Source organism: Hyphopichia burtonii (genome assembly GCF_001661395.1).
Source record: "Hyphopichia burtonii NRRL Y-1933 unplaced genomic scaffold HYPBUscaffold_2, whole genome shotgun sequence".
Lineage (NCBI taxonomy): Eukaryota > Fungi > Ascomycota > Pichiomycetes > Serinales > Debaryomycetaceae > Hyphopichia > Hyphopichia burtonii.
In genome coordinates, this window is record NW_017963729.1 from 320847 (window position 1) to 346904 (window position 26058).

General features: G+C 35.0%; 16 protein-coding genes across 16 annotated transcripts; 7 read left to right on the forward strand and 9 right to left on the reverse strand.

Annotated features, from left to right (window-relative positions):
- Positions 1-600: 600 nt before the first annotated feature.
- On the reverse strand, positions 601-2058 carry HYPBUDRAFT_134571 (uncharacterized protein; the record flags this gene model as incomplete). The annotated part of the gene is made up of 1 exon (XM_020219545.1): positions 601-2058. The coding sequence occupies one exon, from the start codon at positions 2056-2058 to the stop codon at positions 601-603; it is 1458 nt and encodes a 485-aa protein (XP_020077523.1).
- Positions 2059-2187: 129 nt separating this feature from the next.
- Positions 2188-2811, forward strand: HYPBUDRAFT_188557 (uncharacterized protein). The gene has a single exon (XM_020222927.1). It carries the CDS (start codon positions 2437-2439, stop codon positions 2749-2751), a length of 315 nt encoding a protein of 104 aa, XP_020077524.1. The 5' UTR covers positions 2188-2436; the 3' UTR covers positions 2752-2811.
- An 822-nt stretch (positions 2812-3633) lies between these two features.
- HYPBUDRAFT_188560 (uncharacterized protein) lies at positions 3634-4109 on the reverse strand. The gene has a single exon (XM_020222928.1). The coding sequence runs from the start codon at positions 4001-4003 to the stop codon at positions 3755-3757; it is 249 nt and encodes an 82-aa protein (XP_020077525.1). The 5' UTR covers positions 4004-4109; the 3' UTR covers positions 3634-3754.
- Positions 4110-4339: 230 nt separating this feature from the next.
- Positions 4340-5215, forward strand: SSU81 (osmosensor; the record flags this gene model as incomplete). Its single annotated transcript, XM_020218378.1, has 1 exon — positions 4340-5215. The coding sequence occupies one exon, from the start codon at positions 4340-4342 to the stop codon at positions 5213-5215; it is 876 nt and encodes a 291-aa protein (XP_020077526.1).
- Positions 5216-5343: 128 nt separating this feature from the next.
- HYPBUDRAFT_147036 (uncharacterized protein) lies at positions 5344-6327 on the forward strand (the record flags this gene model as incomplete). Its single annotated transcript, XM_020220014.1, has 1 exon — positions 5344-6327. The coding sequence occupies one exon, from the start codon at positions 5344-5346 to the stop codon at positions 6325-6327; it is 984 nt and encodes a 327-aa protein (XP_020077527.1).
- On the reverse strand, positions 6324-7220 carry NIT3 (putative hydrolase; the record flags this gene model as incomplete). Its single annotated transcript, XM_020222129.1, has 1 exon — positions 6324-7220. One exon carries the CDS (start codon positions 7218-7220, stop codon positions 6324-6326), a length of 897 nt encoding a protein of 298 aa, XP_020077528.1.
- A 152-nt stretch (positions 7221-7372) lies between these two features.
- On the reverse strand, positions 7373-9146 carry HYPBUDRAFT_151921 (uncharacterized protein). Its single transcript, XM_020220752.1, has one exon. It carries the CDS (start codon positions 9059-9061, stop codon positions 7397-7399), a length of 1665 nt encoding a protein of 554 aa, XP_020077529.1. The 5' UTR covers positions 9062-9146; the 3' UTR covers positions 7373-7396.
- Positions 9147-9340: 194 nt separating this feature from the next.
- MNN2 (Mnn2p) lies at positions 9341-11149 on the reverse strand (the record flags this gene model as incomplete). The annotated part of the gene is made up of 1 exon (XM_020220015.1): positions 9341-11149. The coding sequence occupies one exon, from the start codon at positions 11147-11149 to the stop codon at positions 9341-9343; it is 1809 nt and encodes a 602-aa protein (XP_020077530.1).
- A 534-nt stretch (positions 11150-11683) lies between these two features.
- Positions 11684-12693, forward strand: HYPBUDRAFT_151923 (shikimate dehydrogenase family protein). The gene has a single exon (XM_020220753.1). It carries the CDS (start codon positions 11713-11715, stop codon positions 12637-12639), a length of 927 nt encoding a protein of 308 aa, XP_020077531.1. The 5' UTR covers positions 11684-11712; the 3' UTR covers positions 12640-12693.
- A 10-nt stretch (positions 12694-12703) lies between these two features.
- On the reverse strand, positions 12704-13155 carry HYPBUDRAFT_188590 (uncharacterized protein). The gene has a single exon (XM_020222929.1). It carries the CDS (start codon positions 13050-13052, stop codon positions 12768-12770), a length of 285 nt encoding a protein of 94 aa, XP_020077532.1. The 5' UTR covers positions 13053-13155; the 3' UTR covers positions 12704-12767.
- Positions 13063-14919, forward strand: HYPBUDRAFT_104726 (uncharacterized protein; the record flags this gene model as incomplete). Its single annotated transcript, XM_020218370.1, has 1 exon — positions 13063-14919. One exon carries the CDS (start codon positions 13063-13065, stop codon positions 14917-14919), a length of 1857 nt encoding a protein of 618 aa, XP_020077533.1.
- A 154-nt stretch (positions 14920-15073) lies between these two features.
- On the reverse strand, positions 15074-16546 carry ASR1 (Asr1p). Its single transcript, XM_020219226.1, has 2 exons — positions 15595-16546; positions 15074-15570 (listed from the first exon to the last, which is right to left on the reverse strand). The coding sequence occupies exons 1-2, from the start codon at positions 16253-16255 to the stop codon at positions 15089-15091; spliced, it is 1143 nt and encodes a 380-aa protein (XP_020077534.1). The 5' UTR covers positions 16256-16546; the 3' UTR covers positions 15074-15088.
- Positions 16547-17238: 692 nt separating this feature from the next.
- RAD50 (MRX complex DNA-binding subunit) lies at positions 17239-21162 on the forward strand (the record flags this gene model as incomplete). Its single annotated transcript, XM_020222696.1, has 1 exon — positions 17239-21162. The coding sequence occupies one exon, from the start codon at positions 17239-17241 to the stop codon at positions 21160-21162; it is 3924 nt and encodes a 1307-aa protein (XP_020077535.1).
- A 63-nt stretch (positions 21163-21225) lies between these two features.
- Positions 21226-21957, reverse strand: HYPBUDRAFT_104772 (uncharacterized protein; the record flags this gene model as incomplete). Its single annotated transcript, XM_020218373.1, has 1 exon — positions 21226-21957. The coding sequence occupies one exon, from the start codon at positions 21955-21957 to the stop codon at positions 21226-21228; it is 732 nt and encodes a 243-aa protein (XP_020077536.1).
- Positions 21958-22610: 653 nt separating this feature from the next.
- Positions 22611-25181, forward strand: HYPBUDRAFT_106262 (RNA-binding ribosome biosynthesis protein; the record flags this gene model as incomplete). The annotated part of the gene is made up of 1 exon (XM_020218473.1): positions 22611-25181. The coding sequence occupies one exon, from the start codon at positions 22611-22613 to the stop codon at positions 25179-25181; it is 2571 nt and encodes an 856-aa protein (XP_020077537.1).
- A 115-nt stretch (positions 25182-25296) lies between these two features.
- MAM33 (Mam33p) lies at positions 25297-26058 on the reverse strand (the record flags this gene model as incomplete). The annotated part of the gene is made up of 1 exon (XM_020218356.1): positions 25297-26058. The coding sequence occupies one exon, from the start codon at positions 26056-26058 to the stop codon at positions 25297-25299; it is 762 nt and encodes a 253-aa protein (XP_020077538.1).

Sequence of the window (26058 nt, forward strand, 5' to 3'; positions counted from 1 at the left end):
AAGCTGTTTAGCGATGGTTATAGCCAAGATAATGAAAAAAGAACATAACGTTTTCAGAAAAGTAGATTTTTCAGATAAAAACTGGAAAGAAAGTGGTAAAGAAATTGATACATTCATAAAAAAGAATGTATATAAAACAGTTAAAATTCCAAAGGGAATATAACCGATTCTATGTACATACTAGAAACGATAATGATTTTAAAGGTGTTGAGTATAAATCAAGATGTGGGGTTCAAGGTTTTAACAACTTGCTGGTAAACATTATGATGGAACTGCTCCGGTAACACACTATAAGATTATTAACTATATTGGCTACGATTTTCAAATGGAAGATACATAATTTAGATATTAAAGCAGCATGCTTAAATGCTGGTTACGGAATAAAGCTGTATATGTATGAAATAATCAGGGTATGATTGGTATAAATGTATCAAGAGTGTTATTGGATTTAGGTTTTGGTGAAGATAGGGAAATTGCAACATTACTCTATTACTCTACTCTTGTCTTACTCTTATTTTAATTCTATTACTCTATTACTCTACCCTTGTCTTACTCTTATTTTAATTCTATTACTCTATTACTCTATATATGTGTATAGCCTTAGTACGAGTATCTGAACATGATGTTTTCGATATCGGTCAAGTCTTTGAATTCATAATTATCACCCATTTCAGTTAACCAAGCATCAACTTCCTCCTTTGATAAAGAATCTCTCTTTCTATTTTCATAAATGCTGATATATCTCACTAAAAGCACCAAAGGAATGCAAACAATGCTAAGAATCATTAGTACCAAATAAGCCGTTTGATAATCAACCACGATTTGGGGCCCGATTAGGCATCCAACAGCAAAAGCAATCATGGTAATGCAATTACGATAAACTCTTTTAGTTGAATTAGCAGTGTTAGCGGTATTCCACGAATAAATCATGGTGATTACACAAGTTCCAACATTGATTAGATAAACTGACATTAGTAAACCAATTTTATTCGAACAAGATAACAAAACAATATAACCAATTATTGCTGGAACCAACATTGATATGAAAATAAAAGAACGATGATTACCATTGAAATAAGCACAGATATTTGTACCTAGAACAATTGCTAAAATAGTAGAAACCCCCAAGGGAATCTGCATTAATGCAGAATGCTGATTATTAAATCCAATATTTTTAATCATCGAAACACTGAAAGTTAAAACTGCCCCAGTTGGAATCATTGAAATTAGCGTTAATAAGACCATTGGCCAAGTATGTTTGTCTTTGAATAAAAGTTCTTTCAATTTATCTGGTTTAAAACTTGATTCAGTACCCGTTTGGTTTAATCTAATATTTTCAAGTACTATTCTTTTCTCCAACCTAGTTAAAAATTTACAATTAGTTGGATTATCAGGTAAGCTGAAAAAAGTATAAGTACCAAAAAGCAAAGTTATGACTCCAATCACGAAATAGAACAATTGCCAGTTAGCCACTGATATCTTACTTGAATCGATTTTTTGGAAAAGAAAACTTAATAGTCCTCCAAACATCGTAGAAGTACCTGCTTGGATGGTCCACCAGCTTGTTCTATGAAGTTGTTGCGTCTTGGAGTACCACATACTGGTAATCAAACAACAACCTGACGCAAATGAATTCTCAAATAATCCAAGTAATGCTCTCAAGACCATCAAACTAGCATACCCGTTTGAGTTGGAATTAACTGCTCCAGTGCAAATCGTTACTATCCCAGTACAAATAATACAAATACCGAAAAATTTACCAACGGGGAATTTTTGAAAGCAATAAGCACTTATTGGCTCACCAAAGATATAGGCACAATATAAAATAGTCCCCAAGTCGTTAAACTGTGAAGGCTTGGTCAAAGCTGTTTTGATTCCCATTACTGCAGCATAGTTAAGTAATGACTTATCAAGAAATTGTAAAAAGTAAGCTCCACATAATATAAAACAAACTCGAAAGTCGATTTTTCTATAAGCTACTTTCGAATCAACCGAATCAGTAGAAGAAATCGTTTGTTCCTCGTTAACAAATTCAAAAGCCTGATCGTATTTCTGCATCTTGTGGTAATTAAAAGATTAATAATTATCCGTTACAGGATTTGCTTTATATATAAAGCTTTGTTGCAAAATCACTCAGTAGCGTGAGATCTAAGTGCATGTTCTATGCACTTACAATCCGCACGGCTGAATAACCAGTCTACTAGATAATTAATGATTATATAATTAATGGTGATCAAATTATGGCAGAACTCCCTTAGGATTCAAGTAACCTTCTCGGGCAGTCCCCAGACTTTCACTTTGCAAATAGTGTTTAGTAATATTTATTCTTGTTATTAGTGTTTTCTGTATTTTATTTCACAACGAGTTCATGTTCAACTACAATAATTCCTCTGTGCAGAGAAGACTTACTCTATGGGGATTTATTGTATTGAATAGATGTTGGAGTCAAGGTTCTTTGTAATGGTGTATTGTCAACTTATGAAAACTCAACTTCTTTTGCTATTTGGTCCTGGACGAAAGAGTGTTTATGGAATTCATAGATCTCTTACTAGTCTTCAGCAAACTACGTCTGTTGTTAAGTACGCCAGAAAGTTCCTTGATATTTGTTCACACTTTGAAGATTCTAATTATATGACTGATCCTTATATTATAAATCGTTTTATTATGGGTTTAAAACCTAGCATTGAACCTCTTGTTGTTAACAGCGTAAGATATGATTGGAGATCTTCTGTCGACAATTTTTTTAGCTAAAGACGTGGAGGCTTTAGTTAATGCAAGAAGAAAATAGCCTAATGACTCATGACCATTCGTATATGAACTCCCTCTTTACATATTCTATAGTGTCAAGTATCTGTAAATATGTGACACTATGTATCTGTAAATGTTTAAATTAGCTCATGTTTCCATCCCGTTGTAGATACCAATCAACGAATTTTAATCAAACTATTCAAGTCACCTTCGACCATTAAGTCTTAAATTTACAATGATTTCTTTTACGCTAAATCAACGAGGTCTTCAGAAACCTTGCTCATTCATTATAGTAAACTGGTGAAAGCGATTTTTTATACCGACTTATTGAGATAGAATAACACTCAAATTGGAAACTATAAAAACCCGAGCTTTATACGGCTTCGACAAATACCCTGAGGCCCTCTCCAAAGGCCACTTCAGCTATTTGAAGAATTTTTCAAAGAAACAGAGGTTTTTTTCCACTTCGGCCCAACGTTGTTATGTTAAAACAAAACTTTTACCCAAACGTCTACGGCCATATCCAGCATAAAGCATGATTACCCGTCCGATCAATAATTATTAAGCTGCTGAGAGCGATGCTGAGTACGTTAGTGGGAGACCATAATGGAAACCATCGTGCTGTAGACTCTTCTTTTTTTGATGATTGATGAAGAAGTAATTTTTGGCTGCGGGAAAAGGTTGCAAAAACGATGAACCATCCAAAGTATAGACAGCAAAGTATAAGCAGCGTTGATCAAGAGCCCGTTACCATCAACCAACATCACCGCTCTCACAGTGTAAGACGCTAGATTAGAGAGGTCCCATGCTTACAATGGAGAAATGACTTCGATTAAGATTACATTACACGCACAAAGTTGCAAAAGCAAGGATGAACAGCCATGGCCCGATGGCACTAAGTCTTTCTTCCTCTTGGAAAACTCGTATTTTTCTTCTACGGAATCGTTGAATGGCTCGTAATCCCGGCACTTTCGAAGCTCTTTGGTTCATCGGCACAGGCTAGGCCCTATATTTCACCAGGTGTAAGACTTGCGGGAGCAAATTGCCAGTTCTCCAGTGTCTGCTGGCACAGCTTGGTATAGTATAGTAGAGTAGAAGTAGAAGTGAAGTAGAAGTGAAGTAGAAGTGAAGTAGAAGTGAAGTAGAAGTGAAGTAGAAGTAGAAGGATGAAATGTACGGAGGTGTTGTGGGTCACGTGCCAGGACAACCACCCGTGCACCAGGGACAATACCTGCCCTAAACCGAGCAGTTTCATCAGCTACCCAACCGCTACATACAATACATACAAGCTTCAATATACAATAGCCAACGTATCATACAAGATATAAGAGAATCATCTCTTGTATATACATGTTTCATGTGCATCGTAACATTCTGGACCCAGACACCAGGCAGGAAACGGTCACAAATCTAGACCCGCACGCGAATACACGACTCAAATCAAATAAAAATAGACAGTGCGAGTAGTGAGAACAATCAAAATAAACAACTCAATAAAAAATTAACAAAGAAGAGCTACTAGTTTTTTTATATTAAAAGGATATAACCAAAGTTAACAGAGCTGGTTTTCAACTGCAGTCACTCTTTCAAGATGTCATTTAGTATAAGTAATTTTCTGAGTGATCCATTTGCTATAACCACCGTATCATTTGGATTAATTTCCGCCATTATTGCCATAGCAGGAGCAGGAGCAGCTAATCAATCGGATTTCCCACATTTTTCATGGTGGGGGATAGTATATCAAATTGTTGTTATAATCATAATATTATTACTTTATTTATGTAATACTATTGAATTATATAAGTTCACTTTGGTTGGATTAATCAGTATTGCCTTTATTTATAATACCAACTCGATTAATTGGTTAATTTATACAACCAATGATAGTGGGTTTTTATGTTGTGCAGCAGGATGTATTTTATTAAGCATCGTTAACTTAATCTGGATATTATATTTTGGAGGACACCCAGAATCACCAACAAATCAATTTATTGATAGTTTCAGTTTGAAATCTCACAATCACGGACATTTGAATTCAAATCATAATTTAGATGATGATAACTATGTCAACGTAAACCCAGTTACTTTACCTCATCATTCTTCCTCTTCAAACTTACAAGTTGGGTCTCCACAATTTCAAGATAATAACTTAAGACAATCCCAATTAACCACCAATAATAGATCAACAAATACTCCTTATATGTCCAGTTCCCAATTGAACGGTTTAGAAAACTTTTCTTCCTCAGACGTTAGAGATTTGAATAACTCAAATCCTCCAAACTCTTTTAGATATAAAGCAAAAGCTTTATACAGTTACGACGCTAACCCAGAAGATATTAATGAAATTTCCTTCTTTAAAGATGAAATCTTAGAAGTCGAAGATATCGAAGGTAAATGGTGGCAAGCAAGACGCTCAAATGGTCAAGTTGGAATCTGTCCTTCTAATTATGTTAAACTTTTAGATTAGCCTATGTATTTTTATTGATTTGTTTAATGTATGTGTAGTAATCAAAAACTCTCACTCTTGACGTATTAACTTGCCCATACTTCTTACCATCCAGTACATCTATCCCCCTCCAGTATATCATATAAGTTATGTACCGCTTGGTTCAGCTGACTTTTGTCAAACATTTGCATCAAACTGCTGTTGCTACTCAAATAAACCCTTGGAACTTGGGTTGGGTCGCAGCTAATGCAAGATCTTCTTCAACTTACCTCGGAGATTCGTTATCCACCAATATCGAAACAGTTAAACTTTCTTATGATAGACATCAGCCTGCTACTCCTTCTAACAAAAGCCCGCTTATCTTCTTGCATGGGTTATTTGGTTCAAAATTAAATAATAGAACCGTGGCTAAACAGTTGGTTGAAATCTTGAATAGAGATGTTTACTGTTTGGATTTAAGAAATTTCGGTCAATCCCCCCATATAAATCGTCTTGATTATCCTTCTTTGGCAGCAGACGTTGAAAAATTCATCGATGATGCTGAATTTGTTGAAAAACCAATATTAATTGGACATTCTATGGGAGCCAAAACTGCAATGGCTCTAGCATTAAGAAGACCGGAATTACCTAGATTCATAGTATCGGTTGATAATGCTCCAGTTGATTTATCAAATAATAATATTGGAGTTTATTCCAAATACGTTAGACAATTAATTAAAGCTTTGGATAATCAACAATTCACCAGTATTAAAGATGTCGATCTTGAATTACTGAAAGTTGAACCAACCAAAGAAATTAGACAATTCTTATTAACTAATATCAATAGAGGCCGTAAAGATGAAAAATGCACCCTGAAGATCCCGCTCAAGCTCATCGGTGATTCAATCACCGCCGGTAATATCGCTGCTTGGCCCTACGATCATAATATCTCAAGATGGTCAAAAGGACCGGCTTTATTCATTAGAGGTACCGAGTCAAATTACGTCCCCGATGAAGTGATCCCAGATATCGGTAATTACTTCCCTTCTTTTGAATTAAGAGATGTTAAAGCAGGTCATTGGCTTATAAGTGAAAACCCAAAGGATTTCATCGAGACTTTGGTGGATTTTATTGAAAAACATGAAGATATTTAATTACTTACTCTAACGTCACTCTTACTGATATCGGGATAGATATCAAATCTTCTTTGATAATGCACTGGTATCCCACTTCTAACTTTAGGAAGTAAATCTCCTTCTAACTCAGCATATAATATCTCTTCTTCTTCTCCTGCTTCAGCAATTATCTTCCCGGTGGGATCAACAACTAATGAATGTCCGTATGCTTGATATCCTCCTCCTTCAACATCCCGGGCAGGACTACATAAAACACTATACATTTGATTATCAACTGCTCTTGATCTGGCCAATAAATGCCAATGTAATGGCCCTGTAGTCGTATTGAATGCCCCCGGGTAAAACATCCCAAATGAATTGTATGGATTACGCGATGCAATTTGAGCCAATTCGGGGAATCTAATATCATAACAAATCCCTAATCCAATATTTCCAAATGATCCTAATTTGAAGACCGTGGCTTGATCTCCGGCATCTAATGTGATTGACTCTTTGAAAGTAATTCCATTGGGGATGTCGATATCAAATAAGTGGGCCTTGCGATGCTTAGCCAAAATATCACCATCTGGTCCAAATGTCAACGATGTATTATATATTTTATCCAGTGAAATCTCCGGAAATGATCCTCCAATGATGAAAATTTCATGCTTTTTAGCTAAATTCGACAAAAAATTGGTCGTCTCTCCATTAGGTATATTCTCTGCATACTTACGGAATTGGTCAACAGCGTATGGTGAATTAAAACACTCTGGTAACATTATCAAATCAATCTTACCAATCTTGGAATTTTTAATGGCATTTTCAACAAACTTATCTACTTTTAGTAAATTGGCAGCTTTATCTGAGCCTGCCTTGATTTGAATAAGTGCAATCTTAAGATTGCCCGTCAATGGTGCTTTTAAAGTCGACATTTCTTAAAGAATGAGTAGATTAATTTCATCAATTACTAATTTTTTTTTTGCTTCTTTATATCCACAGTGCGGAAAATCTGATTCCGCATTTTGCAATTACTACAATCTTAGATTTGATATTAAACATAACATTCTATAAAGATAAATATGTGATTAAATGCAATAAATAAGAGTGATTAAGCTTCATTTTCGAGTTTGTCATCAGTGTTTTGACTTTCTTTTTCAGCTTTTCTATTTTTACGAGGTTCAAGAACAATTTGTTTATACAAGAATAAAAGTGATAAAACAACTCCAAGACCTGCGAGTCCCATACCCATGTAAAAGGCTCTTCTCATCCCGTAGATTCTTGTTTCTTCATTGACTGGTTTATTTTTTGTTTCATAGTATTCAACGGTACCGGCAAAACCTAAACCAATTGAAATGGAATAATTAACGAAAGTTGAGACTAAGGAACCAGCAATCCCTTGTTGGTGACGAGGTAAACTATTTGAAAGAATGATACAAGCAGCAGGGAAACTCATATCCATCCCCCAACATTGAACTAATAAAGAGACGAATTTTTGACCCCAATAAATTTGACCAACATGTCTTGTACCCATAATGACAATACCACCGAGGAAAGAAACCATAGCCATGAGCATGACCACGGAAGATGGAACTCTCGTTAATAAGAATGCAGTTAAAGCAGCTGCCAGAAACCCGACAAATGCCGTAGGGATAAATTCAACTGCTCTCATGATTGGTTTACGACCATCAACATATTTTGACCATTCAAAACTGTATTGTAACCAAATACCAAAAGAAGACCAACCAGCAGCAATAGTACCCAATATAGCACCAGTTTCACCTCTGAAAGCATCTGCTGATACAATTGGAGTACTAACTTTTTTAATTGAGAGATAAAATAAAACAATTAATAAAAATCCAACAATTAATAAAACGTAGACATAAACTTTATCCCAACCAACGTTTGGACCTTGATTGAATGCAAAATTGATTAAAATTAAAGCAGAAACCCCGGTTACTGAACCAATCCAATCAAACAGTTTAACCGAACGACTACCAATTCGTTTAGGAATAATGAAAAAAGCCATAAAGGCAACGATGAAATTAACAATACCATGAACCCAAAAAAACCAAGGCCACCAAACTAATTGAGTGAAAATACCTGAGAATATAGCACCAAAACAAAAACCTGAAGGAGCAACTGCACCGAAACAGCACATTGCCCAATTCTTCTTACGGCCTGGGGGATAATAATGACCAATCAAAGCAGTGGCATTTGGCATCACTAATGCTGGACCTACCCCTTGTAGTGATCTCATTATATCGAAAAAAACTGCCGAACTGGTGAATCCAGAAAATCCACATAATAATGAAAATACCCCATACCATATAAATCCAATTATATAAATGAGTTTATAACCATACATGTCACCCAAACGACCTGAAACTAAAATGAAAGTACCTGCGGTCAACGAGTAACTAGCAGAAAACCAAGAGATTTCTCCTGGCTTATCTTGAACATTAAAAGTTTCTGCAATTTCTGATCCTGGATTAATGGTTTGACTAACCCCAGCTTGAGTGAATAATTGAGCCAAAGCCATGAAAAATATGAAAAGAAGCTCTCTCACCAATGAAATCTCATCGGGTGAAGGAATAGGTATTGGTGTATTAGAATGAACACTAAGATTATCGGCTTTTTCTTGAACACTAGAAGACATCTCATCCCCGGGTCTATATTCCATATCCTCATCGGGTCTATATTCCACCCCATCATCAGGCAGGGTCAATGTCTGTTCGTACTCATCTCTGGTACCTGAATTCTCAATGCCGGACATTCTACTCTCTGTTATCAAGATTCCAAACCTCCATTATTCAACATTCCAGTGCCGATGACCTCTCTTATATATATTTGCGGCTTTTGGTGTACATTCTCCGAATGTCTAAGAGAAATTTTATTAGTAAAGCTTACAAATTTTTTTCTTTTTTTGCACTCACGGCTATTGCTACATCAATTTTTTGACAGTTTTGACAGTTACCAGCAGCGCAGTTTAGGGTTAACGGATTAATACATATTACTAAACTTATAAATATATCTATATTAAAAGTACGTGTGATTAAGTAAAGCTTAAGGTATCGGGATGTTTTGTAGTCTCTTTTAACCATTTCAAATGAGGAATAAAGACATTTTTACATCTTTCAATTTCGGTTCCTTCATCGTTAGCCACGTATTTAAGGTATTTACCCATATACTCGATACTTTTAGATAATCCAGGTTCACCATCAATTGGTAAACCACTTGTTTCATAATAGTAATTTGGACAAAGACCTTGAACGAACAATTGTAAAGTTCTTAAATCAAAATCATAACCAACATTACCGTAAATACCTTCATACATTCTAATATGATTACCACTTTCTTCATAAACTAAATCATGATTATCAACCAACCAATTAGGGTAGAATTTTGGATAAGAGAGATGCATAAAGATGATATCGGTGTTATCACCTAATTTTTCGTCTTGAGATTGGATTGGATCATAATGACCTAAAGCTTTTGAAGAGAAATCTCTTGTTTTTTCATGGAAGTAACCCGTCCATTTAAATTGTTTTAAAGTTTGAAACCAAGTTTGTTTCATTACTGTGGCAGCAGCAATGAAGGTTTCTTTATCCCCTTCACCAGCAGAACCTTGAGTTAATAAGGGATAGTAATGATTTGGACCAAAAACGTTATAATATAAAGCAAGCAATAAAGTTTTCAAATGAGAAGTTTTATTGATCATTAACATACCAGTTTCAGAGGTTGGATTTGGAATAGTTCCTTCAAAATCATGATAATTTGAATCAGAAAATTTATATTCTCCCAAAGGTTTCACTTTACCGTCTTCTGCTAATTTATAATCAATTGGAGAATAACGCACTTTATTTTCCTTAACTTTAACCAGAGCAATATCGAAAAATTTCGGATTAGTTGTTCTTGCCCAAGCATCTGGCCATATTATTAATCCATTGTCTTGATATAATTTAGAATTGAATAAATAATCGACATTTTTAGTTGGGAAATTATCGGAATCAACATACAAAACACTTTCGAATTTTGAACTTAATATTGCCAACATTTTATATTGATAACCACCCAAATTAAATCTTGCTTTTAAATCTTTTGCTAAATTAGTATCGAAAACATTACAACGGGCATTGTATAATGGTAATAATTCTTCACAGAATTTCTTTTCATAATCGTCTTGAGTGGCAATAAATAATTCAATTGGTAATAATGAACCAGTGGCTCGGATTTGTCTAATAACCAAATACGATAACCAACTATATTGACCTCCCCCTACTAAGACGTATCCTTTTGATCCTTGATAGGCTGACCATTCGGGGTCCGATTGTAAAACGTTACCAAAAGTTTGCACTCCGACATTTTCAATCAATTTATTGATATGATTATCGACATATCTAGTATGGCTATTTTGCAAATCATCAAACGTCTCTTGGGAAATATCAAGAACATTCTCAAGATACTCTTTAGTGAAAAGGAAATCCTTTGTTGTTGAAAACATCTCTTTGGCCTTTTCTCCTTTATATTTCCCCTTTATAGATTCCGACTTTGGTGTATAATCTTCTAAGCCATTGAAAAATGCAGTATAGTCCCGAATCGACTTGATCCGTTCTTCTTCTTCCTTATCGACGTGTGCTCCGTCGTTATTTGGTTTCTGTGGTGGAATGACTTCTGCTCCTGGTGGATCCTGTAATGGAGCCTTACCATTAACAACTTGTTCTTCACCAACTAAAACCGGTCCATTGTCTGCATATCTTGGGGTACTTGAGCTGCGTGAAAATATATGATAGATCACAATAAGTATAAAAACTGACCCTATCACCTTAGCCTTCTGCCGAGTTATCTGTCTTATAGGATTCATCTTTTCAGCAATCTAAAGAAATGAAAAAATTAACCAATTCTCAAGTATTGGTATATGTATATATATATATATATATATAGATGTATGTGTCTTGTACCTCTTCGAGTTACAATCAGGAAAACTGACTAAATCTGAAATTTATTATCCGTTCTTCAACTTATGCCGTTGGTATTAAACCTCGTCCATCAGTCTAATTTCGTTTTGTCCCGTTAGCCTGCTCTTCGCGTGCACTTGTTCTTTTTGTATCTCTTTTCGTTTACTGCTGAGGCCTTTGCAAAATCACTTGTTTCTTGTCCCGAAAAGTCTCTGCTTCGAAAAAGGGTTCTTGTAATTGGGAAACTACAGCCGTTATTATGGTATGATCAACTCCGGCATTTCGTTGCTTGACACCTCAAGAACAGATATCCGAGGGCGGGTGCGTGCTGCACGTGAGCGCAGCGCCCTCGTATCTCGATGAGCCGTTCGGGTTCCGTTAATGGAATGTTTTTTCCATTTCTTTTTATGGCAGAATTTTTCAAAATTTGCATTACGGTCTTTTCAGCTGAACTTCTAGACATTCCAGGATGACGGTGACCTATGAAGAACAGGCTGGCGGAGGTGCCAGGTTCAGACTATTTGGACTCCATATCCAGCACTCCAAAGCACCGCTTCTCCATAATTTTTTATTTAAAAGGCTAGGTTTGGAAAATTGGAAATACGAATTATTCGAAAGTAATAATGTAGACGAGTTTAAAAAATATTTGCAGGAGCCAGGCACCATAGGGTCTGCCGTTACCATGCCTAACAAAGTGACTATGATTGACCATGTTGACGTTGTGGATGATGGAGCTAAAGCCGTGGGGGCAATTAATACCATCTATACTAAAAGGGAGGCTGATGATAAGATCATTGTTGGAACCAATACAGACACTATCGGGATCCATAGTTCGTTTGTTTATAATACACCGGACCAAGTGAAACAATCACAAGAGTCAAGCTTGCCGGGATTGGTTTACGGTGGAGGTGGTGCTTGTAGATCTGCCGTTTATGCATTACATGATTTATTGCATTGCTCTAAAGTGTATATCATCAATAGGTATGAAAGTGAGGTAGTCCAAGTGATGAAAGCAATGAAGCAAGGGGGTTTCAAAGGTGAAATCGTCCATATCAAAAACCCCGATGAAGCAGAACAAATTGCTAATAGACCAAAGTTGATCGTGTTGACAGTGCCGGATTTTGAACCGGTTTCCCCAGAAGAAACATTGGCTAAACAAACTTTGGATGTCTTTATCCAAGATGGAAAGGGGGCTGTTTTGGAAATGTGCTATCACCCTAATCCAACCACTCGTTTATACAAAGAATTCGAATCTCACAATTGGAAAGTCATTTCGGGTATAGAGGCCATGATCTACCAAGGCATAGCCCAACAAGTCTTCTGGACCGGAGTGCCCATTGATAAAATGCCCGTCAAGGAGGTGATAGACTATATTTATCTGCATTTAGACCATTAATACATATATTTAGACCATTAATACATATATTTAGACCATTAATACATATATTTAGACCATTAATACATATATTTAGACCATTAATACATATTTTAATAGATTGGCAAAATGATTGCAAAATATTCTGATTATGTAATGCTTATGTAACCGGCACTCCAAACCCCATTCACCATCTTTCGAAAGCAAACAACCTTTAACTCCAATACGGTGGAGAGAAAGCAATTGCATAGTTGGTCCAGCTTTCGGCATTCAAATATAAGTCGTGTAATCTTTCTTTGGAAGAAAAAAAAAAATCTCTTCCTTTTAAGATCAGATTTGCTACTGAATAGCCTGATAAAAAAAAAATTTTCATGATCAAGCATGTATAAGGTCAATTTACACCAATTGAAACATTCTTCAACTCGTTCAATCATAAGAAGATCAATGACGACTCACACGCTAGCAGGATTGCCCAAGACTTCGACTTTTACCAAATACATCACTCCAGATTTCAGAATTCCGGATGTTAAGACGGCAAAAGATAACCATGATAACATCATCAGAAAACCAAGAATCTTAAAAGACGGGGGGTTTTCATGGACCTTACCTGAGGAAAGAAAGAGTTATCAGTATCTTACATCAAGTGATACGGGTTTGAAAGATTTGGGTTTGGATCCTGAACAAGTTCATGACCCGGAGTATCAAAAGATTGTCAGTGGTGAAATTTATAAGGAGAACCCAGAATTCTTGAAGCAAAATCCTTTCCCATACTCTCAAGCATATGCTGGTTGGCAATTCGGTCAATTTGCAGGTCAATTGGGTGATGGTAGAGTTCATAATTTGTTTGAAATTCCTAAAAATTTCAATGATCGAACTAACCGAAATAAGTTTGAATTCCAATTAAAAGGTTCTGGAATGACTCCTTATTCCAGATTCGCCGATGGTAAAGCAGTATTGAGATCCTCAATTCGTGAATATATCATATCTGAGCATTTAAATGCTGTTGGGATTCCTTCCACAAGAGCACTTTCTTTAACTTATTTACCCCAAACTTTTGCTCAACGTCATGCCGCTGAAAAATGTGCTATTGTTTCTAGGTTTGCTGAGTCTTGGATCAGATTAGGAAGCTTTGATTTATATAGATGGAGAGGTGACCGTAAAGGTGTTAGACAATTGTCAGATTATGTTATTAATGAATTGTTTACAATTAATAGAGAACAATTCCATCATTTATCAAAAATTTTAGATTCTAAAAATGATTTTTTTGAAAATTCAAAAACAACAATTGGTGAATTAACTAATTATGATAAAATGTATTTGGAAATAATTATTAGAAATGCTATCACCACTGCTAAATGGCAATGTTATGGATTCTTAAATGGGGTTTTAAATACTGATAATACCTCAGTATTGGGTTTATCAATTGATTTTGGTCCCTTTTCAATAATGGATAAATATGATCCAAATTATACTCCAAATTCTGAAGATCATGAACATAGATATGGTTATGCAAATACACCAACCGCCATATGGTGGAATTTAACAAGATTAGGTGAAGATTTAGCTGAATTGATTGGAGGTGGTTCAAAGTTGGTTAATGATGATTATTTTGTAAACACCGGTATTAAACCTGAATGGGAAGATCGTATTATTACAAGAGCTACAAAAATAATTGAAGCTGGTGGTGAAATATATAAATATGCTTTTACTAAAACATATGTGGAAACTCTTTTTAGCAGATTAGGGTTATCCTCAAAATTGATCAATATTGAAAATCCAGATGAACAAAATGCTGATTTAATAGATCCAATGTTAGACATGTTATACAAAGTTCAATGTGATTATAATAAGTTTTTTTTAATTTTACATTCAATAGACTTAGATGGTGGATCATTTGACTCGTCTAGAGTGGCAGAATCTATTTTATTACCAACATTTAACAAGCAAACATCAAAATATGATCAAAAAGAATTAACCGAAGAAATTTCAAAATGGTTGGATACTTATAAAAAATATTTAACAAAATCAGAAAGAAGTGAACCCGGTTTAAGAAAATCATTGGCTGCAAAATCAAATCCATTATTCTTACCAAGAAATTGGATTTTAGACCAAGTTATTCAATATACTCAAGATTCAAATGCCGAAGATTTGAGTTATTTGAAAAAATTAGAAAAAATGAGTTTCCATCCATACGATAAATCAAAATGGGGTAATGAATTGAAAGAAGTTGAATCAACTTGGTTATTACAAAGTGACATGGGTGATGATTATTCAATGCTTCAATGTAGTTGTTCCAGTTAGGGATATATAGTTTACGATAATAAATGTTTGATGATTTCTACAACTGATGTAAGAAGAATTCATAAATTGATTTAAGAACTAAACAATAAAATTCAAAAATAAAACACTAGCAAATGAAAAGTAAAAATAGAGAAAATTTAATCATAATACATCACCACATTAAGTCAATCTATGTTCTGAAAGCAGATTGAGCATCTTTGTAACCTTTATGGAAAGCTTCTTTGGCTTGTTCTTGAACGTCAGGTTCTAAGCTTGAAATCTTAGAATCTAACTTATCATTACCAGTGGAGAAACCACCAAGGCCAGCAGCACCGCTTCTAGTGTCGTGAGAACCAGAACCAGCACCAGCACCAGAACCATAAGCACCACTAGATGAACCATAGGCACCACCAGAAGTACCTTTAGATTCTTGACCTGAACCGTAACCGTAAGAAGAGTCTCCACCGGTGGTAGAGTCTTTACCGTAAGAATCGGTATTAGATTTTCCACCGTGTTTATGAGCACCATAAGCAGCAGCACCGGCACCAGCAGCACCAATACCTGCACCGGCAGCTTCTTTAGAGTGGCCAGATTGACCTTGGCTGTATGCATCTTTACCTTGAGAGAAGGCATCTTTACCGTGGGAGGAGGTAGTACCTTGGGAGTCTTTACCTGAGGAGCCATAGGCATCTTTACCTGAGGAGCCATAGGCATCTTTACCTGAGGAGCCATAGGCATCTTTACCTGAGGAGCCATAGGCATCTTTACCTGAGGAGCCATAGACATCTTTGCCTGAGGAGCCATAGGCATCTTTGCCTGAGGAGCCATAGGCATCTTTGCCTGAGGATCCATAGGCATCTTTACCTGAGGAGCCATAAGCATCCTTACCTGAGGAGCCATAAGCATCCTTACCTGAGGAGCCATAAGAATCGGTACCAGCACCAGAACCAGAACCAGAGCCAGACTTGGAGGCACCGTAGGCACCGGCACCACCTAAAGCTGCACCACCGGCACCTGCACCGGCAGCAGCACCTGCACCAGAGCCAGAGCCAGAGCCAGAGCCAGTACCAGAAGATGATTTACCTCCAGCACCACTGGACTTTCCACCCCCGGTGATTTTGTCACCAATACCACCTTCGGTTCCAGACAAGTTTTCACGGCCAACGTATTGACCACCTTTCTTGTCAACTTCGTTGGCGTATTTAGCAGCATTTTCCTTGTTCAAGTTACCATCCTTATATTGTTTTTGGACTTCACCAGAAAGATTATCCTTACCAATGGCTTTACCACCTTGTTTATCTAAGTTTTCGACTTCGTTTTTGCCGAATTTGTTTTGAAGTTTATCAGCGAATCCCATGATTGATTATAGTTTTCTAGTCAATTATTATATTAAGTCAATTAGTCAATTGAATTGATTTGTTTCGTTTTGAATTGAGTAATCTATATCGATATTCGAGAAATGAGGAGACTCTTATATATTTTCACCAGTCAAGCAAGTTGCTCGAAGTATGATGAATATATTGTATTGGTTGCTATCCCTGATTTACTAGTGAGGTTTACCGGTTGCCAATTTTTATTTAGCGTTTTTTGCCAGCAAAAACGAAAAAAAAAATTGTGAATTCTGCAGCATGTTTTGGGGTCACGTGCCGGCATCACCAGAATTTCAGTTTCTCAGTTCCACAATTCATAAGAGAAGCATTGCTATTCTTATTATAGGGAAGAAGTATTATTACGTTGTTTGTTTAGGTTGGCTTACTTATTTGAGTTTCATCACTGTAAAATTTGTGGCTGTAGTTTAAGTGTTGCACATTTTCCACTTTCAAGACTTAATTAGCTTTTGGTTCAATTGGCTTCGTTTCATTCAGTTGAAGGTCAATGGCAGCACCAATTGAATACCCAGCACCAATTGAGTACCCAGCACATTTGTATATCCAGCATAATTCAAAACGACAGCACAGTTGAGGATGGCAGCACCGTTAAGGACGGCAGTATCAATTGCATTAGTGTAAATTGCAAAAAATATTGCAAATAGATGATCATCGAGAAGTGAAGGTTCGTGTATGCCTGTGAACTCCCTGATTATTCCTTCACGTTCTATGACAGTTTCAGCCACTTCTTTCTTGCTGTCATTCCCACAGCTTTAGATTGGAATACGTGCTTGACTCTTCGTTGCCATAAAAGGCTGCAGAGAAACCTCCGTACATTTTTTTCAATCATAATACACCTGTACATTTTGAAAAATATACACCCGTACCGCAAAGAGACTAGTACGCGGTTAAACTTCACTTTTTGAATCAGAAGACCTGTAGAAGCCCATTCGAGTAGCGGTAACCTGGTTAGATGTCTAGTATATTCAAGCTTTCGATCCAAGGGATTCGGTCCTTCGATGGGGAAAAAGAGGAAACAATTCAGTTTGGTTTTCCTCTCACGTTGATCTGTGGTCAGAATGGTTGTGGTAAAACAACCATCATTGAATGTTTGAAATATGCAACTACTGGTGATTTACCACCAAATTCTAAAGGTGGGGCCTTTATCAATGATCCAAGTATAGCGAATCGTAATATTGTCCATGGGCAAATCAAATTGGCTTTCAAATCGGTTAATGATAAGTCGATGATTGTCACTCGTTCAATGCAATTGAGTAAAAGAAGAGGAAGAGGAGGTGCATCAACTCTTACTTTCAAAACTTTAGAAGGGCAGCTTAGTGCCATCAACAAAGGAGTTAAAGCTGCTATAAGTTCCAAGAATGCTGAATTGGACACTCAAGTGCCAATATATTTAGGTGCTTCTAAAGCTATTTTGGATTATGTTATATTTTGTCATCAAGATGATTCACTTTGGCCCTTGAGTGAAGCTTCAGTATTGAAAAAAAGATTCGATGACATTTTTGAAGCCCTGAAATATACTAAAGTCTTGGATAATTTGAAAAATGTTCGGAAAGAAATGGCTACTAACATTAAATTGATAGAACAGTCCGTTCAACATTTGAAAATTGATAAAAATAGAGCTTCTAAAATCAAACAAAAATTGAAAGAAAATCAATTGAAAGTTGATCAGTATACTGAGGATATTGCTGAATTGACCATGCAAATCGAACGCTTTGAAAATGAAGCAAATGATTTATTTGAATCAAATCAACAATTCCAAGCTACTTTAAGTGAATACGAACGTCTTAAAATGATACAAGAAAACTTATCAATCAATTTGGAAAAACTTCGGAGCTCCATCAACCTTCTCGATGATACTGATGAAGAATTAAGTCATAGTCTTTCTAATTTTGCTCAAATTAATAAAGATAAAAAATCGTTGGTTACTAATTTAGAAAATCAAATTCGGGAATTAGATACTCAATTAACCAAAACTCAATCAGAATTCCATAAATATACTAGAATTGAAGGGTCTCTTTCCAATAAAAGACAAATTTATGATCAGAATATTTTTAAAATTGATAAATACTTTAAGAAATCAGAAGATTTTGAAATTAATTTCGATACTCAAACAAACGACTCTAGTTCTAGATTAAACTTGAAAAATCAATTGCAAGAAAAATTGAAGACTTCTTCTTTATCCTTTAAGAAAAATCAAGAATCTTACAAAAATCAATTGTCTCAATTACAAAAGGAGCTTCATGAAATCCAATCTTCTATAACAAAGGAAGACCAGCATAATCATTACTGCACCGAGGATATCAATAATGCCAATCTCAAGATTCATGATCTTCGTAAAAAACTCACTTCCTTACATTATGATGAAAGCACTTTGGAATTCGAAAAAACTGAACTTGAAAATTTAATTTCAAAATACAATTCTAAAAAAGATTCAAGTACTCTTGATGATTTAGAGAAAAAAATTCAAGCTAACAACTCAACATTGGTATCATTAGAATACGAAATGGATGAAATTTCAAGAAAAATTACCTCAAGTAATAGACAGTCTGATCTCCATGCTAGATTATCTGTTCAGAAGGATAGTTTATCTTCTAAAAATGACTTTTTGGAAAAAACCATAACTCGAAATAATGAAAAATTCAAGAATTTGATAGGCCAGGACTTAAAGGCTGATACTTGTCAAACTATCCTAAATGAGTCAATCGGGGAAGTATCGAAAACGATACATATGCTTGAGATGACCAATGTTTCTCAATCTAACGAACTTCACGCAAAGAATTCACAGCTTGATGCTCATAAAAATAAACTTGACGAATATAAAACTAGCCTTGCACATCATAAACAAAGAATTCTTCAAGTTATAGAAGAAGACGAAATTGATGAGTATGAAAAAGTGGTCCAGGAATTAGAAGAAGATCATAATACAACTCTTCATAATCTTAACACTTTTGATGTTACTAAAAATTTTAAAATAAAGGCGATTGAATTGGCCAAAATTGAAAAATGTTGCACACTTTGCAAAAGGCCTTTTGAAGGTAACTTTATGGAAACTTTCATTTCTCAATTACAGGATAGTGTTAATGGTATGAGCGTTCAGAAGTTACAAGAGAATGTTGATTCCACCAGAAAAGATGTTGAAAATGTCAAACTGATAAATGTCGACATATTAGAATACAGAAAGCTTATTACACTAATCCCAGAAATGACCTCGAAGATTCAGACTGAAGAAGACCAAGCTTCTAGTTTACTCAAAGAAAATAAAAAGCTTCAGGAAGACCTCTCAAATGCAAAAGCTAACTCGGATAATTTAGAAACTTTGCAAAATCCTATAAGATTAATTCGAAGACTTCTTGATGACGCTGAAGAATTCAAAAAACAAATTGACGTTTTAAAAGATGAATTAAACGACTTCGGTGCATCCTCTTTGTCACTCTCTGAGTTGCAAAAATTACATCAAACGAAAAATCTGGAAGCTAAGACTTTGCGTCAAGTTATAAATGAGGGAGTAGAATCCAAATACGTTCAGCAAAGAGAATTAACAAGATTAGATAGTAACATCAAAGACAAAAGGTTATCCATCAGTAACTTGGAGAATTCTCTTTCTGAAATAACCAATATTAAACGATCAATCGATGATTTTGAAGTCCATGTCACTTCATTGAAAGAGAAAAAAACAAAAATTGAAATAATTCTTGAAGATCTAATGAAAAAGAAGGAAGATAAAAACTCAAAGTATCAAGATTTATCTCAAGACTTGGGCTTTCAAGAAGAACAAGAGAATTCTAAGCTTAAAGAATTGGATAATTTTGTCAGTAATTACAATGTTTTATATGAATCTGTTGAAGAGTTCGAAACTAAAGACTCAATTTTGATTGAACAAAATAGTCAAAGTTTAGAAGAGTCTAGGCATCAAATTGAAAAAATCGGACAAGATAAGGCAGAAAAAATTGAAACCGTTGCAAAAATTTCAAATGAAATTAATGAAGCTTCAAGCGTAGAGAGAAATATAAGAGATAATATTGAATTGAGGTCAACAGAATGTCAAATTAGTGAAGTTGGAGATCAAATGATTGCACTCAATATTGAAAATGCCGAAATTGAAAGAGAAAACTATCATACTAAATCCAGAAAAATTCGTGAAAAGCTCTCCGACCTTAATTCTGAAAATGCAGGTAAGATTGGTGAAATAAAACAAATCAAAGATCAGGTGAAGAATTTGGAAGATGAGCTTCGGTCCGAATTCCAAGACGTTGACAAAAAGTATAAGGAGGAATCGGTTAAGTTACAAGTTAACTTATTGGTTTCCAATGATGTAATGACTTATTCCAAGGCATTGGATAATGCCATCATGAAATATCATAGTGCAAAAATGGAGGATATTAACAGAATTCTCAGAGAATTGTGGAATCAAACATATAAAGGAACTGATATCGATATGATAGAAATAAGAAGTGATGTTAATACCCAAGCCAAAGGTAACAGGTCCTATAATTATAGAGTTGTGATGTTTAAAAATGATATAGAACTAGACATGAGAGGAAGATGTTCCGCTGGTCAAAAAGTTTTGACTAGTATTTTAATTAGATTAGCTTTAGCTGAATGTTTTGGTTCAAGCTGTGGTATGATTGCATTAGATGAACCAACAACTAATTTAGACCTGGAAAATGCAGAATCATTGGCAATTGCATTGAATAACATTATCCAATTTAGGAAAGACCAGAAAAATTTCCAATTGATTGTTATTACTCATGATGAAAAGTTCTTAAGTCATATAAATGGCGATAATTTTACTGATCATTTCTACCGAGTTCAAAGAGATGAGGACCAAAAATCTGCTATCAGAAGCTTGCCCATTCATCTTATTCAAGATGAGTGATTGCATTTATTACGAAGTGATATGTATATATATATATAAACAACATAAATTGCATAAGATATTTTATTTACTTATTTCGTTGGTTGAAGGAGAAGTTAACAATGAGGTAATTGGTTTATCTATTAAGGAAGTAGAAACTATTGGCTCGATTTGGTGGGATAAATACTCGTTAGTGATAAACTTATCTTTCTCGACCCAGCAGTGTTCAAGCCATCTTTCCAATCTTTTACGCTTTGTAGGCACTCTCATAATCAATTTGGATTTTACGTGAATCTTCACCTCGATTTCATCTTCACTTGAGAAGATTTTCAAAAGCGTAGGCGAAGCGAATGAGCTGCCATATTCCTTGGATTCTGTAGCTGATATTCTAGGTTTTTTCAGATAAAAAATTGTCACATCGTAAATTGTTGATATTTTGTTATTCTGTTTATTATTTAACGAAGATATGGCATTGTAAAACCCAGAGAACCTTGGGTAAAGAAGATTTTGCAATACGGGTAAATAGTACTTTTCACACTGTTTTTGATGCAAACGGCAATCCTCTGGGTTCCAAACGTTGGCTTCGGGGAATAAGATTATCCATTCAGGAATTTTACTATTCATAATTTTTTTGAAAAACGTTTGACTCAATGAGCTCTCTAATTCCCAATTTTCATCACTTTTCAATAAGTTGAATAAAATTCTTAAAGTTGGAACTCTCCAAATCAAAAACCAAGAAAAGAAGTTAGTCCTGGGTAAAGTAATTAGACTATTTTCGTTTTGAAAGTTATTGGAGCATCTTGCTAAATATGCCATCATGATATGATCTGCCAATGACTGGTGGTTACAGATTACTAAAGCAGAATCATTAGAAACAAGATCACCAGTCACTTCTATTTTAACATTTTGCAAATTCTGCCTTTTTGTTAGTACTATTACTTTGTCCATGTTTTTTTGATTCATTTTCAACCTAATTTCAACCAAAAACAGACAAAATTGGTCAGTTTATGATTTTTCCAAAAACATACCACCAAGTAAATACATAAGTCCCAAAATATAGCAGCACCAATCCGCTTCACCTCAATAACATCAGGGAATAAGTACTGCAACAAAGAACATCCGACTGATACGATATGATAAATGCCTAAAACATGAATAAGGAAGTAAAAAATACAATAACCACGGAGTTTGAAGTAGATGGACCGGATAGTTGGATTAGGCTCAGGTAGGACCCCCAAATGGTATATTAGATCCATAACACTATACCTCTAATTAAAGATAGTATTCACAATCCACAAATGATTGAAATAGCCGCAAAAAATAGTAGCAGAATCAGGTCTGCAACAAAAAGTGCGGCATATCCATCTCTTCCTTTGCTGGGATTGAAAAAAAAAAAAAAAAAAATCAAAAAAATTTTAGGGTGATGAGATAGCAGATATCCAAAGCTTTTCATTGAATTCGAAGGTAAAATGTCACGTTTGATAGTGAAAGGGTTACCTAAGTACCTTACTGAGGACAAAATAAGAGAACATTTTGGCAAACAAGGGAATGTCACTGATGTTAAGTTAATGAAGAAGAGAAATGGTGAATCAAGAAGGTTTGCATTTATAGGTTATAAATCGTACGAAGATGCTGAAAATGCAGCTAAATTCTTTAATGAGTCGTTTATCGACACTGCCAGGATCAGTGTTGAGTTAGCGAAAACGTTTTCTGACCCAAGTGTTCCTCTTCCTATGAAAGAGAAGAGAAGACTCAATGAACAGAGACTTAGAGAACAAGAAGAAAGATTATTGGAACAAGAAGCCCAAAGACAGAACAAGAAACAAAAGAATAATAAGAAATCGCTAGATGAAGAAATTCAAAGTAATCCAAAGTTGCGTGAGTTTATGGAAGTTATGAAGCCTTCTCATCAAGTCAAATCATGGGCCAATGATGTCGTGGCTGATGGATCGGGTGGACCATCAGCTAAAGACTTGGAGGAAGCCTTAGCCAGAAAAGATCAAATAGAAAAAGGCTCTAGTATAGATGATACAGAATACCAAACTATTCAAGCCAAAGATTCTGTTAGTGACGACGAATACGAAGATTTCCAACCAAATAATAAAAAGACAGAAGATAACGAAGATGAAGATGAACCAATGATGTCGTTAGACTCTTTACCTCATAACGAGGATGGAGATGATAACTTAGCTACGGATGAAAACATCACCGATCTTGATTGGTTTAAACAAAGAAGAAGTCGTATGAAAGAAAACGACACAGAAACCAATAACGAAACTGACCTGCCAAAGATACCGATTAATAGTCCCGAAACCACAGTCGAACCAGGTTTAATCAAGCCAAAAAAGCCCCAAACAGTCATAAACACTCCTCAAGAACCAAAAGAAACCCCTGAAGAACAAACTGCAAGTAAAATCTCGGAAACCGGTCGTTTATTCATTAGAAACATTTTATATTCATCAACTGAAGAGGATTTCAGAGAATTATTTCAAAAATTTGGTCCCCTTGAAGAAGTTCATATTGCCATAGATACTCGTACTGGGAAATCAAAAGGTTTTGTCTATGTCCAATTCATTAAAAGTGAAGATGCTGTTTCTGCTTTTCGTGCTTTAGATAAACAAATTTTCCAAGGTCGTTTATTACATATTCTTCCTGGTGAAAAGAAGAAAAATCATAGATTAGATGAATTTGATTTGAAGAATTTACCATTAAAGAAGCAAAGAGAATTGAAGAAAAAGGCACAAGCATCTAAATCACAATTCAGTTGGAATTCTTTATATATGAATAGTGATGCAGTTTTAGAATCAGTTGCTAATAAAATGGGGATTGCTAAATCTCAATTAATCGATGTTGAGAATTCTAATTCTGCAGTTAAACAAGCATTAGCCGAAGCTCATGTTATTGGTGATGTTAGAAAATATTTCGAAGATAGAGGAGTTGATTTAACGACATTCAATCAAAAAGAACGTGATGACAAGATTATTTTAATTAAGAATTTCCCATTTGGAACATCAGTTGATGAAATTGGAGAATTATTTAATGAATATGGATCATTGAAAAGAATATTGATGCCACCAGCTGGTATTATTGCAATTGTTGAATTTAGAGATTCACCAAGTGCAAGAGCTGCATTTACAAAATTATCATATAGAAGGTTCAAGAAAAGTATATTGTATTTAGAAAAAGGTCCAAAAGACTTATTTCTTCGTGAACCAAAGGCTGATGAAGTTATCAATAAATCCAATGAAGAAATTGAATCTGAAAAAGCAGTTGAAGCCAAGGTCAGTGCATCTGATATTATGGGTACTTCTAAAGATAAAGATGACGAAGAGAATAATGATGGTATTGAAGGACCAACTGTTTCGATATTTGTTAAGAATTTAAATTTCTCAACAACATCGATCAAGCTTACCGAAACGTTCAAATCATTACCAGGTTTTGTTGTTGCAGTTGTTAAGACCAAACCAGATCCTAAAAATCAAGGTGGAGTTTTAAGTATGGGTTTTGGATTTGTTGAATTTAGAACTAAAGAACAAGCAGACGTAGCCATATCAACATTAGATGGGCATGTAATCGATGGACATAAAATACAATTGAAATTATCACATAGACAAGGACAAAGTTCTAATAACTCTAATGTTAAGAAGTCGAATAAAACCAATAAGATTATTATTAAGAATTTACCATTCGAAGCATCAAGAAAAGATGTATTAGAATTATTTGGAGCATTTGGACAATTAAAATCAGTTAGAGTACCAAAGAAATTCGACAAATCGGCCAGAGGTTTTGCATTCGTTGAATTTACATTAATTAAAGAAGCCGAAAGTGCAATGAGTCAATTAGAAGGGGTTCATTTATTAGGTAGAAGATTAGTTATGCAATATGCTGAACAAGATTCTGAAAATGCAGAAGAAGAAATTGAAAAAATGACCAAGAAAGTTAAAAAACAAGTTGCAACCACTCAATTAGCAGCAGCGAGATTAGCAGGCAAAGGTAAATTTGAATTAGAGGGAGAAGAAAATGAAGATGAATTTGCATAAACATAATTTTTATTAATATTTTAATATACTATAAACAAGATTTCTTACAAATGTAACTATTAACAAGGTTTTTTTTTTTTTTTTTCCCAAAAAAACTATACATACAGAAAGCGAATTAATTTAAGTAGCCGGCAACATCAGCTAACCATTTTCTATATTCTTTTTCTTCTTTGAATTCACTGAAAGTTAAGATGAATTCAGCTAATTGAGAATCGATCCCTTGAGAATCCAAGTAATTTTCGAATCCAGTTTGAACTGATTCATCTAAATCAGAAAATCTTGGACCTTGATAATTGAATTTATTAACAAATTGACCATTTGAAACTTCATTTTTGATAAAAGAAGAAACATCTTTTTGGTGATTAACAAAATCAATTAAAAATGAACTATCAGAACCTTGTAAGAATAAGTTTAAGAATAACCCGGTATTATCAGGTTTTTCGAATAAGACTTTAACGGTGCAGAGTAAAGAGTCCAAGGAGTCGATTTCATTTTCCAAGTCTTCGAATTCTTGGCCTTCTTCCACTTCAGGAGTTTCATTAATTGGAATATCGGTAACTTCATCGATATCGAAATAAATTCTAACGGTTTGACCATCAGGTAAAGTTTTTTTCAATTCAACGTTTGATTGGCCATCGACTTGAACAACTTCAAAACCCGAAGTTTTCAAGTAATCAGTATAAGAGGAGTCCAATTCATTTGGAACGGTATTGGAAATTTTCAATTCTGATTTCAAAACTTCCTTCAATTGGTTAGTTTGAGAAGAGTAAGATCTGAACGAGTGGGTTAAGACCGGGGTGACTGCAAGTCTGAAGACTTGAGGTTTGAGAGCTAATCTTCTGGATTGACGTAAGGTAGTGGCTAAAAATCTGGACAT